The sequence below is a fragment of the Phyllopteryx taeniolatus genome, chromosome 4 (genome assembly GCF_024500385.1).
Source record: "Phyllopteryx taeniolatus isolate TA_2022b chromosome 4, UOR_Ptae_1.2, whole genome shotgun sequence".
Classification (NCBI taxonomy): domain Eukaryota; kingdom Metazoa; phylum Chordata; class Actinopteri; order Syngnathiformes; family Syngnathidae; genus Phyllopteryx; species Phyllopteryx taeniolatus.
The window spans coordinates 31132242-31145728 of record NC_084505.1 but is presented as its reverse complement, the minus strand read 5'-3'; the positions used below and the strand labels follow the sequence as shown (position 1 = coordinate 31145728).

At 40.3% G+C, this 13487-nt stretch overlaps 1 protein-coding gene across 5 annotated transcripts in view; it reads right to left on the bottom strand.

The window, feature by feature from the left end:
• Window positions 1-846: 846 nt before the first annotated feature.
• Window positions 847-13487, bottom strand: part of pik3r5 (phosphoinositide-3-kinase, regulatory subunit 5) — a 28397-nt gene continuing 15756 nt past the window's right edge. For all 5 annotated transcript variants that reach the window (XM_061771647.1, XM_061771650.1, XM_061771648.1 and 2 more), the window contains exons 15-19: window positions 13318-13411; window positions 13126-13208; window positions 12135-12250; window positions 10941-12012; window positions 847-930 (exon numbers count right to left, since the gene is read on the bottom strand). In XM_061771647.1, coding sequence (XP_061627631.1) covers window positions 11862-12012; window positions 12135-12250; window positions 13126-13208; window positions 13318-13411 — 444 coding nt within the window. In that variant the 3' untranslated portion in view covers window positions 847-930; window positions 10941-11861. The remainder of the gene's footprint in view (window positions 931-10940; window positions 12013-12134; window positions 12251-13125; window positions 13209-13317; window positions 13412-13487) is intronic.

Below are 13487 nucleotides of genomic sequence, written 5' to 3'. Positions count from 1 at the left end.
TTTCTTGCGAGAAAATGATTTTGTATTAATGTTTGAATCCAGTCTTATACTTCCACAGGGAAAATATTGTACTTTATATCTTTATAAGTAATTTATATTACAACATTTATTTTATTTTTAAATTTGAATTTTAGTTTGATTTATTTTCTATGTTGTAATCTGCGAATGTCTGAAATACATTTAAGACCAACAGGGTTCATTAACCTTTTCCATAATAAAATTCAAGGACTTTTCACGTATTTTCAGACTTTTCGATCTTTTCAAACAAAACAGCTTTTGTAAATGTAGATGCATATACTAAAAATTATCAGATTATCTCAAGAGAGATATGATGCAACAAGCTAAATCAATTTGGCATACTGTAGAACGACAAGACAAATTACATAAAATTGTAAAGTGTGTTAGCTGGCTCTCCGTAGATGTTGCCAAGTAATAACTTAAGAACTCAAATATTGTGAATCCTATCATGCAGTAGGAGGAATGCATTCCACGGGGGGGGGGGGCAAGTGCATCGTTAGGAGGGGCACTGCCCCCCTGGCCCCTCCTCAAACCATCACTGCACTGTATCTGATGGTATAAGGCATTTTCATATTGAAACAGTGCTTCATCTTTTCCATGGCTTTTGATGACACTCCCAATTCTCAGGAAACATGTTCATCCCCAGGTTACGTGTGGTGGGTATGTCAGAAATCTAAATGGAGGAATACGCGTAGATAAAAAGTGTGCAAGTCCAGGCACGTAAAGGAGGACTTATGTGCAAACGGGAGACTATGGCCCTAAATAACTGAGTAACTAACGGTCCAGGACATACTATTTCAAATGTAAAGGTTAAAAATACAAACTTACCACACAGATGTCAAACAGCCCTGCATGTCCATACGCTCTCCTCTCCGTGAGAAAACTGTTCCAGTCAACTTGTGTATGACACGGCTAGGGGGAAAGGGGAGGGGGCGGCAGAGAGAGAGAGAGAGAGAGAGAGAAAGGAGAGAGCGAGAGGTGGGTTGAGGTTACAAGGTCGCACGAAGTTGGTATACAGAATGTGCAGGTGTTTTAGAGAGTTTGTGCTTGTGTTTGTAGTCTACTGGGTTTGCTTCTATTACCCTTCAAATAAGATAAGTGTCATGATGTGTTTTTGTTTTGATTAAATATGTTTTTGTTTCATGTTCTGCATTGTTTTCCTGTGTCCCTTGTTTTTGTCTCTCCCTGTTCTCGTCAGCCCTGTTCCTTGTGTCAGCCAATCAGCTCCCTCACGCCACCCGTATCGTGTCCAAGTGTGCCTCGTTGTTTCGTCAATTTGTATTTAGTTCCCCGGTTGCTTTCAGTCTGTGTCAGTTTATTGTTGCTGTAAGTCAAGTTTCCCTTGTCACGTCACGTTGCCTGTCTCGTGGTGGGGAGTCTATTCCTTGTGTTTCTTTGTTACTTTGTATCTTCTTGCTTGCACCACGAAATCCTTCATCTGTGAAGGTGACAAAATCGCCTACCCTTCGTCAGGTTTCATGAAAGTTGCTAGTTCCAGTAAATCTAGCACTACTCATATTAAACCCACTTTCCAATGCTTCAAATGCACCCATACACACAGGTTTTGTCCGTTCATAGGCCTCGTGTGCGCATTGCAAGGGTTTAGTGTGCTGGATTTAGCCTTGATCCCAGTAAGAAAAGCAGCAGTGAATTGCAATTGCTGCATCAGCAACTCAACACTGACCACAAGCCTCCGCCTGCCTCCAAAATCTTTACTCCCTCTGTGGCTCTTATTTTATCTTTTGCTCACCCTCACACACTTTCTGTTCACTACTTCATGCAAGGCACCTGATATCGGCGTCACAACTTTTGTCCGAGTTTGTCTTTTACAAATGCGTATTTGGGCCAAGTCGAAAAGAATTTGAATAATATAGGAACAAAGTCGAAATGTTAAAAGAATGAATTTGAACTTCTTAGCAGAAAAAAACCTGTAATTTAAAGAGGAACTCGCAATTTACTACGAATAAAGTCAGAATTTTACAAGTCAGACAAAATATTGCAAGAATAAAGTCTAAATATCATTAGAAAAAGTCACATCCATCCATCCATCCATTTTCTGAGCCGCTTCTCCTCACTAGGGTCGCGGGCGTGCTGGAGCCTATCCCAGCTGTCATCGGGCAGGAGGCGGGGTACACCCTGAACTGGTTGCCAGCCAATCGCAGGGCACATAGAAACAAACAACCATTCGCACTCACAGTCATGCCTACGGGCAATTTAGAGTCTCCAATTAATGCATGTTTTTGGGATGTGGGAGGAAACCGGAGCGCCCGGAGAAAACCCACGCAGGAACGGGGAGAACATGCAAACTCCACACAGGCGGGGCCGGGGATTGAACCCGGGTCCTCAGAACTGTGAGGCTGACGCTCTAACCAGTCGCCCACCGTGCCGAGTCACAATTTTACAAAAATTAAGTCATAATATTGAGAGAACAAAGTCAAGAATAGTTGTAGTTTTACGAGAATAAAGTTGCAGTCACAAGAAAAAAAAGGTTTTACAAGGCCAAAGTCATAATATCGCAAGATTAAAGCTGTAATTTACCTACAAAATAGTAAGACTTTTCCAGGAATAACTTTCTAATATTACGAGAAAAGATTTGAATATATGACGTCATATAATCTCATAAAATATGAGAATAAAAGTAAAATAGTATTGTAAGAAGATAGTCTTAGTTTTAAAAGAATTAAGGTGAAAATTTAAAGAGAATACATTTGTAATCACGAGAATAAACCTGTAAAATCATGGTAGACTAAAGTGGTTATTGGACCAGTGTAGTGTAAAATAAATCTGAGAATGAAGTTGTAATTTAACAAAAATGAAGCCAAACTATTATGAAACTTGTAAGTGATGAATAAGTCTTAGTAGAGAATAATGTTGTCGCCTTATAAAATCGCAATTCAATGAGCTTTTGTTCCTGTAACAAGACAACATTACTTAACACTTTTTCGCAGTCCTTTCTATATACAGGGAGGCACAACATAAGACTGTATAATATGCCTTCACGTGTACATTCTCACACATACACTCTGGTATACTGAGGAGGCTGCAAAAGGCTGCAGTCTAACCACGTGTGTACTTGACAGCGTGCACACTGCAGAAGCTGACACGTATACAACACTTCCTCTGTCTGAATGAGTGGGCAGATGATGATGATGACGACAAGGAGGAGGAGGAGGAGGAGGAGGAGGAAAAACATCTTATAAATAGATTCCTACCTAAAAAACAAAAACAAAAGAAGACCTTGAACACTTGATTATGAGCTGAATTAGACATTTCTGTCTGTTTTTTTGGGGTTTTTTTTTTGTCTGCAGGCTTTTCTACACTGTCAGCATATACAGTGGGTACGGAAAGTATTCAGACCACCTTAAATATTTCACTCTTTGTTATATTGCAGCCATTTGCTAAAATCATTTAAGTTCATTTTTTTCCACATTAATGTACACACAGCACCCCATATTTACAGAAAAAAATGGAATTGTTGAAATTTTTGCTGATTTATTAAAAAAGAAAAACTGAAATATCACACAGCCATAAGTATTCAGACCCGTGGCTCAGTATTTAGTAGAAGCACCCCTTTGAGCTAATACAGCAATGAGTCTTTTGGGGAATGATGCAACAAGTTTTGGATTTGGGGATCATCTGCCATTCCTCCTTTCAGATCCTCTCCAGTTCTGTCAGGTTGGATGGTGAACGTTGGTGGGCAGCCATTTTCAGGTCTTTCCAGAGATGCTCAATTGGGTTTAAGTCAGGGCTCTGGCTGGGCCTTTCAAAAACTGTTACAGAGTTGTTCTGAAGCCACTCCTTTGGTATTTTAGCTGTGTGCTTAGGGTCATTGTCTTGTTTTAAGGTGAACCTTCGGCCCGGTCTGAGGTTCTGAGCACTCTGGACAAGGTTTTCATCCAGGATATCCCAGTACTTGGCCGCATTCATCTTTTCTTGGATTGCAACCAGTCTCCCTGTCCCTGCATCTGAAAAACACACCCACAGCATGATGCTGACATGACCATGCTTCACTGTTGGGACTGTATTGGACAGGTGATGAGCAGTGCTTGGTTTTCTCCACACATGCCACTCAGAATTAAGGCCAGCAATTTCTATCTTGATCTCATCATACCAGAGAATCTTATTTCTCACCATCTTGGAGTCCTTCAGGTGTTTTTTTAGCAAACTCTATGCAGGCTTTCATGTGTCTTGCACTGAGGAGAGGCTTCCGTCCGGCCACTCTGCCATAAAGCCCCGACTGGTGGAGGACTACAGTGATGGTTGACTTTCTAAAACTTTCTCCCATCTCCCGACTGCATCTCTGGTGCTCAGCCACAGCCTCTTTGGGTTCTTCTTTAGCTCTCTCACCATGCGTCTTCTCCTCCAATTGCTCAGTTTGGCCGGACGGCCAGCTCTAGGAAGGGTTCTGATCGTCCCTAATGTCTTCCATTTAAGGATTATGGAGGCCACAGTGCTCTTAGGAACCTTAAGTGCAGCAGAATTTTTTTTTGTAATCTTGGCCAGATCTGCGCCTTCCCACAATTCTGTCTCTGAGCTCTTCAGGCGGTTCCTTTGACCTTATGATTCTCATTCGCTCTGACATGCACTGTGAGCTGTAAGGTCTTATATAGACAGGGGTGTGGCTTTCCTAATCAAGTCCAATCAGTATACTCAAACACAGCTGGACTCCAATGAAGGTGTAGAACCATCTTAAGGATGATCAGAAGAAATTGATAGCACCCAAGTTAAATATATGAGTGTCACAGCAAAGGGTCTGAATACCTATGGCTATGATATATTTCAGTTTTTCTTTTTTAATAAATGCGCAAAAAGTTCAACAATTAAGTTTTTTCTTTCTGTCAATATGGGGTGCTGTGTGTACATTAATGAGGAAAAAAATGAACTTCAATGATTTTAACAAATGGTTGCAATATAACAAAGAGTTAAAGGGGTCTGTAAACGTTCCGTACCCACTGTATGTCACCTAAGTTTGAGTTTAAGCAATACAGTGTCTAATGAGAATGTTCCAAATTCCATCTTGTTTGGCCACACAAGCAAGTAAACTCAGCCAAAAGAGCTAATTCGGCGCTAATAACTAGAGCAAGTGTGCCCAGGTGGGTAAGTGCTAAATGTACAGTACGACGTATTTTGTATTTAACACAAAGAACAAAGCAAAGTCAAGTGATGGGTATGAAACCAACTCGTCTCATAATCATGATACAGTGAACCCCTGCATGTTCGCCGTGGATTGCGAAAGTCCACCCAAAAAGGTTTGTAATTGCTTAAAGATGCCAGAAGATGGTGGCAATTCACTTTTTATTGAAGCTCCACCCTCCATCCTTCCTCTCACTTCAAGGTTAGAGTTAGTTACACCTTTTCCTATTCACTAACTAGCAAATAGGTGATAACGGATGATAGCTTCTGGAGAAAAAAAGTACCGTTTGTGAATGTCCAAGCAGGGGTTCCAGCTGACCAAAACCCATGGTGCATCTTCCATTTTGTTCATAATTTGAAAACATTTTCTCCACAGGAAATAATGGAAACGGTCATGATTCTGTTCCTTGTTGCCGATAGTAATGGTCCATCTTGTTAGCACTGCTGTCGCAAAACCCCCAAAGAAAAAAACTAAAACTACACCCGCTATGAATCCACTTATGTTCTGTAAGCTGAGGTCTGACAGGATTTTTGAGAAAAATGTTGCTAAAATTAAAATTTGCACTTCCTGCTGACACTCTATGCAGGGGCAGGGGATTATGCCCTATGTACTTTGCCTGGCAACAAGCAGCCAGGGAAACATGCAAGGTGACAAGGAAAATGTCAATAAGTTCATATCAATGGTGTTGAATAACCATTCCAGGATGTATCGCGCCTCTTGCCCGAATGTCAGCTGCGACAGGCTCCAGCTGACCCACGACCCTAACGAGGAAAGTGGATGGATTTAAGCGGAATAAAAAAATCATGTATTTCAAAAAGTATAGCAGACAGTGTTGGAGTTTTCTTTATATGTCGGGTGTGTGTCCCCGCTCATTTGCTTCTGTTCCTGGACTATTTACAGATGAAGTGATTCAGTTCCTGCTCTGAACGCACTGCCACTTGCCCGCTGCCGCCGACAGTCGCCATAACGTGTGGCGATGTTCGAACGAGGCTGGGAACAATGCGGCCGAATAGAAAACAGGAGCGCCGGTTTCCGTTCTGGCGTGCTTAAGACGCGTCGGAAAACAGGAAGGAGCTGACAGCAATGCGTGGAAGTGCGTTCACTGAGAAAAGGAGCGCCTTTGCTCGAGTGGAAATCCCCAACTGAGGATTGCGTTGGAAAGTATTGAGACAGTCTTACTGTACATGAACACCCGCACTCTTTCAATAAGTGTGTGTGAGTGCGAGTGTGAATGTATGAGAACTGGGTCAAATTTACATTTGGGTGACAATTAGACTTTAAACCGATTTTATCGGGCTGATCGGTATCGGCCGATATTTAGCATTTTATGCCGACCGGCTTAAATGTCATAATTCGCCGATCCGATCAATGACGTCATTGATCGGCTCCGCAAAAGACATTTACTCCGCGTCGCCGCGTGCACAGTATATTTGAATCCAAAAGCTAGTTTATTTTTAGCCTTGTCGGGTGTCTTTTGACGCAGTACTGTAAATATCTGATGGGCAATGAAGTTATTAAAAAAAAAAAAAAAAAACGTCGGCGGTGTCGGACAGACGGCAACACGTAATCAAACTACAAGACAAATTTGCTCTTTCACGATAGCACTGTCAGACTACTGCAATAAAATCTTGTATTCCGATACCAACACATCCTGTTTTTTACAATCATTGGGCTTTATCTTGTCAACTCAAATGCGACCGGATACACTCGTTACCGTGGCGAGGACAACAAGAGTGGAGCGCACCGACTGTATTATAAGGACAAAACGGGGGGAAAACGTGTGTTGCTGGTCACCGGTGCACAGCACTTGCCAATTGTCGATGCGCGTCGCTGTAGGGGAGAGGGGGGGTGGATTTTATGTCACAAATCCCCATTAGCGCATTAGCCGGGGGTTTTGTGCAGGCACAGTGGCGCCTATGTTGCTGGAAATAGAGAGTTCTGAATTTTCTGCTAAGTTCTTGTGACAAAAGCAGTAAAAGTGTTGCCATGGTTACCAGTGATGTAGTACAGCTGTGGCCTGAGGTACAAACTTGTGGATAAGAAACTAAGTTATTCATCCATCCATTCTCTGAGCCGCTTATCCTTACTAGGGTCGTGGGAGTGCTAGAGCCTAGGGTAGTACACCGGCGGGGTACACCCTGAAACAAACAACCATTCGCACTCACATACACTTACGGGAACTGTGAGGCAGACGCTCTAACCAGTCGGACCACCGTGCCGCCACTAAGTTATCAATGCAATGATTTTTGGAAACGTGCGTGTGTCTGTGTTTTTGGAAACACAGACACACACACACTCAAAATACGTAAAAACAGTGTGCGTGATTACATGTAAATAAAAGACTGTACAGTATAACAAGAGAAATTCAATACTGTTGAAGACAAAATTACATTTAATAAAAGGACAAGAGTATAGCTACAACATAGACCACTCTGAAATATTTTACTTTATAAAACATACAATAATGACATAATCAAATACAATTAAAAAGAATTAAACAGTGACATAATTAAATACAATTAAAAATAATTAAACAGTTTTTGTTATACTTTCTCATTGAATTGTGTTGCTCATTCTGTGCGTGTGAGTATTGACATATGGTCTGTCTACATGTGTTGTAGCACTGTTTGTGTTCAGATATCTAATTCTATAATATAGAATCTAGAATATAGAATATCTAGAATAGTCTATTCTACGCAATAAACAGCGTGAGGCCTCCTTTGAACAATATTCACTAATTATGTCTTCCAATCTGCACTGCTTTTATACCTCTTTGCCAAATGTGTAATAATTGTTCGTGCGTTTTTTGTGAACAGAGCCTGAGTCTGTTTTATTTATATTTTTGTTGTTATTCAGCCAAGATATTTTATTTATTGTTCTTCATTTCAATGCCAATGTTCAATGTTCTTCAGAATTAAAAGGTAATTTCTAAAAAGGATGTACTTAAATTATGCTTTAATATCATTATATCAGTGTATCATTTAAAAAAATAAATAAATAAAACTCTCCGATACTATCGTTTATCGTGATAGTTTCTGGGGAAATATATCATCCTAGAATGTTGTTTTTTGTTTTTGTTTCATTTTGCGACAGGCCTACCGGTGGGGCAGATAGCTTTCTACAGGCTGTCCAGAGTTGCAGCAGTTCAGTGTGGTCTCATCTAGCTCTCATCTCAATGAGCGCACTTTAACGCTTATGGATAAGTTGGTTTTTTTTCGGTTTTTTTCCCCACATTTTATGAAGTCGCCTTGTCAAGTGACTAAGTGGTCATCTGACTGACTGTTCAAAGAATCATGAACACAACACAAATGACCCAAGAACAAAAAATAAAACAGATAATTGTTGTTTTGCCTGGAGCGTTTTTTGTTTTGTTTTTTGTCCTAAGTGTCCCTCGTGATAATTTACAATCTTGGCTTACATTTAAAGAAGAACCACCTTGATTCCTTCAGTTTTTGTCTGTGCCGTCCACATATGCAGTGTTGGCTCCTTCACCACAAAACCGTTGGGTGACCATCTGCCACCATGTTTGAATACACAGAAAAACAAACTACAACCATTGTTTCAGTGCTAGAATGTCAGTTATGTCTATAAAAGGGTCCTAAGTACCATACTGACCTTGTGGAAGGAAATTTTATATATTATATATATATATATATATGTATATATATGTATATATACATATATATTTATATAATGTGTGTGTGTCATTTGTGGACCAATCTTTAAACCCTCATGGACCAGTCAGTCTTCCAACTGGATATTCTTTCCAGAAAGATAACCATAACTACACCCCACCGAACAAACCAAAGTGCTCCAATGACTGAAGATTATGTCAGGAATAATTAGCTCTTCCTAATAACACTTACATACAGAGTTTCAGGACAATAAGAAAATCAGAGCGAAAGAAGTACAGGAGTTCCATTATCATAGCAGAATCTGCCTTTCATGCAGAACCCAGCAAAGCGGCTTTTTACAAGGAATCTGTGCGACGTGATGTGCGAGTGGCCAGTGTGACGTAGTGCTCTGGCATATGGACAAAATGTATCCTAATATCGGTAATTTTATATCACGATAACTATTTTTTCCTTAAAATTACATGAAATTTATGGCACTTTGCGCGGCACGGTGTACTAGTGGTTTTCACATCCGCCTCACAACTCAAAGGCGTTGGGTTTGAATCTGGGCTCCGGCCTTACTGTGTGACGTGTGCATGTTTGGGCGTTTCCGCCATTCCTTTTCATGCAGGCGCTGCTCCGCTTTGTGTTACGCTTCTGATAATGCCACAGAAGCCAGCAAATTCACTTTTGTTCCTCCCTACTCCGTATCAGTGCCTCCTTCCACGGAGATCATCGTCTCAGTGGATAGCTACGGCAAATTGCCTCCGTGACCCTTGTTTACCTGCAGGACTTGGTAGCTACTTTACTGCTGCGCATATGCGCACACGCCATAAATCAGCCATAAACAAAGGCTAAACATCATAAAATATTTTATCAGTAAATTCAGTCGTGGGTGTAGCTCTTGTGTGAATATAGTAAGTAGTAAGCACTCTGTTTATGATTTACCCCTCTCTGCCTGGGGGCCTCTGATCAAGATTTGAGGTACAGCTTTTAACAGTATCTTTATTTAACCAGCAGTTCCAGTGAAGGATCACTGGCAAATAAACACCACCCGGGATGCCCCTTAGAGCCAACAGGAAGACGGACAATAAAACGAGGAAGCAGGAGGAAATACTGCTGTGCGTTTAGATTTTAAGAGACACAGCAGAGCATGCGGGTGTTTCAATCACATCTGGTACTCTTATCAAATACGTCTTTATTATCTCAGGAGGGAAAACATATAAACAAGTATCCCTTGGGTCTTCCTGTGTTTCAAATGCAGGGTTTTTCAAACTTTTTCACTTCAAGACCAAAATTCTCATTTCTATTTTCTAAACTGCTTATCCTGTTGAGGGGCTCAAATAGTCTATGCCAGTATTATACAAACAGATCATTGAGACGTCTAAACTCCTCTCACCTCATCGGTTCAGCACTAACATTAGCCGTTCTTTGCTGAGGATAAATAACATATAAAATAACTTTAAATAGCAATGTGGGCTGTGTCAAAATCATTTTTAGTATGTGCACGGCCACTGGACCACAAATAGGTCATATGCCAGATGAACACCACGAGGACCCAAAGTTACTAAACTATACCACGTATTACCATAACATCGGCTGTACGTAAGAAAATGATAAAAATATGTAATTACTACAAAAATGAATGAATAAAAACAAGCTTCCTGACCCACAGTTTGGGAAACTGATACACGCTGCCTGACTTACTATTTTACTTGTTCTGCAGTTTCTTAAGGCAAAAAGGTATACATTTTCTGTACATTAAGTGCACAAGCAAATTGATATGCACAGTCCCCCCAATATGGCTTCTTTCCTGAGGGTAGGCTGCTCTAAAAGAGGAAGCAATGTAATGCGAGCTTAAGGGACCTGCATGGCACTTTAATACTGTATTCAACACGTCACAGTCACGAATAAAACAAGATTTTGAGATAATATAGCTGACATTGCTTGAATAATAGAAGCTTGAAAACTGAGATGTAGTTAAAAGTAGCAGCACTTAAAAAAAAGTTACACACGAATTCTAGTTAACACACACATACTAGCATAAGTGGTCTAACACCTGCTCGCCTGACTCATTCAAAAATTTTCCAGAGACGCTAAACCACAAAACCCACACACACATATGTATCCAAACATGTCAACTGTGTCTTATATTATATAAAACTTTGCCTTACTGGAGTGAAGACAACGACGGCCGTCAACTTTGACTGTTGCTACATTTTCCTCAGCAACAGCGGGGACGGAAGCTTGACCACGCCCATGGAAACAGCCGTCCAATGGGGAGGCCGATAAACGCACACCCTCAGCAACCAATCAGCTCGCTTGTCAAATGAAAGCAACTACTTATTTAGGACTTGAATTTTAATATTTTGTACATATTAATACAAAATTCATAAAGTGAATGGATAAAAACGATGACAATAATTCACAAATATTAAAAGACACGTTTCCCCATCTTAAAAGTACCGTATTAGTCCTTTGAGCATTTTTTTAATAGTGCTTCATAAATTTCTTTGCAGTAAAATAATTTCAGTCTGAGGAATTAGCTCAACATGTTCCTCGAACGGGAAGAAACAAGGCTATTACAATGTCAATATGGTCATCTATCATATAGAAAGTGCAAAATATGAGTTCAAATAGAAACGTAAAAAAACCACAAACGTGTGTTAAAGAAAAACAAAACAAAACTAATATTTACACAACAAATCAAATTAAAATACAGTATCACCACTTCCTGAACATCGCCTCAACCAAAACCAAAATTTGTGACAACATCGCCCTCTGGTGCTCATATTTATACACAGTTTAATTCATCTCAAGGCCCTGGGAGAAATTCTACCACCAAAATCTACAGGAGTTACAAAACATGTATGTGGCTTTATCGTCATGGCAACACTACATTAACCCGACAGTGTTTCCATTTAGTCCGTTGTACACATTTTGGTTGCACTCACTTTATGCATTTATCTTTCCAGTTTTACCTCTGCTGAGTTGTAACTGGTTTAGAAGAGAATTCAAAACTCAGTCTTAAGCATTGATTCTGTGCTGATGTACAATCTTTTCTTCCGAGTCCCTGAAAGCAGAGGTCATCAGAGTCAGGGTAGCGCTCCACTGAAGGTGACGATAGGCAGACAGAGGAGGGAGCAGAAGGTCGGGTGCGGGGGCTGAATTTGGGCCGACATATCGGCCCGTCGCCACCTCCAGTCCGAGGCGCTGTCTGGTTTGGAGCACACGGAGACGTCGCACCTAGACGACAGACAGAAACACAATTTAGAGACGTGTGGAAATATTTTATCTGAGTTCAGAATTACCGAACTGTGAGCTTTTCTCGATATGTCTTCGTCCCTGTTCACGTGTGTTGGTCTTACCTGATGACACTTTGTAGTACCTTCTTCTCATCCTGGTCCAGACATACGGCAAAGGTTGTGTCTGCAGCACCGCTGACCTGCACCTTGTCCACCTTCACTTCAGTCAAGCTCAGTTGCTATTAAAAAAAGACAAGATAGCCTTGCGTTTATGTCACAAATCCACATTAGCCGGGGTGTGTTAATGCCTATTAAAAGATGGACTTGTGTGTGAGGGAAGAGATTTATCTGAAATGATGCACAGAAAAACAACATTGCAAAAAGACAGTGACATTTTTAAAAGACATCATTCTGTCTATTGCGTTGAATTTCACTGTCAGTTATATGTCTTGAAGCGAATGAGACAAAATGGAGTGCAAAGGAAACTAATACAAGCAAACAAACAAAGACAGTAGGTAACTTGTGCGCTGGCAAGAAGCATAACTGAGTCAGCAACAGCATCAGGTAAAACAGTTACGTGTTTCCTCTATACCATAGATTTTAAGGCGCTCACGGTAGGGAGTGTTTCGAGACAACGTTTCTTTTGCAACTCATTCCATAAAATTGTTTTGCTCAGAATACTTTAAGAATAAAAAGGATTTCGCTTAGTCAATCGAGTGTGAGCTGTTCATGTTCATGTTGCAGACCATCATCGGATGTGCATGAAGGAAGCTCTGTCCGCTATTCCACGGCTGAAGTCAGGGATACCCCAAAGCTTGAATAGAAGCATTTTTAATATGTATATGAGTTGCCATCATGTGAATGAATATTTTGAACTCAAAATGCTGCTTGAAATCATATTCATACAATTGCAATATGTTAAAAACAGGAATACGTTTGTGTACGTGGTAGCTTGATGGAGAAGAAACATTTTTGATTCATTTAAGTTCAAAGGCAAGTCTATTTATCAACCCTTTGAATTGGAAAAACTTTGGAGATTGTGTCAAATGTCTAATGTTTGTACTCGATTAAAATGAGATTCATTGTGACTCATATATTAATTGATTAAGCTCACCATGTTGTAGCTCTTCTTGCTTTTCCCGTTCTGTCTTTTTAAAACTTCTGTCATGCTGAGCTGCAGGCACTCCAACTGTGAGTCTAACAGTGATACATACATGTATTTAGAGCTTTATTTAAAAAAAAAAAATAACTAAAAAAAAAAACAAATATGAGTCTGAAAATATATATATTTCTCAACAGAACCCACCTAGCTCTTCGGGATTCTTGCAGGCCTTGGTCAAATTGACTGAAGTGCACATTTTCGATTCTTTTTTGCACTGGCTCCTCCCACTAATCACCACCTGAGCAGCAAAAACAACCACCAAACTTATTATTTGGGGTAGAGCAGTGATATTTGATGATGATATCGAGAAAATA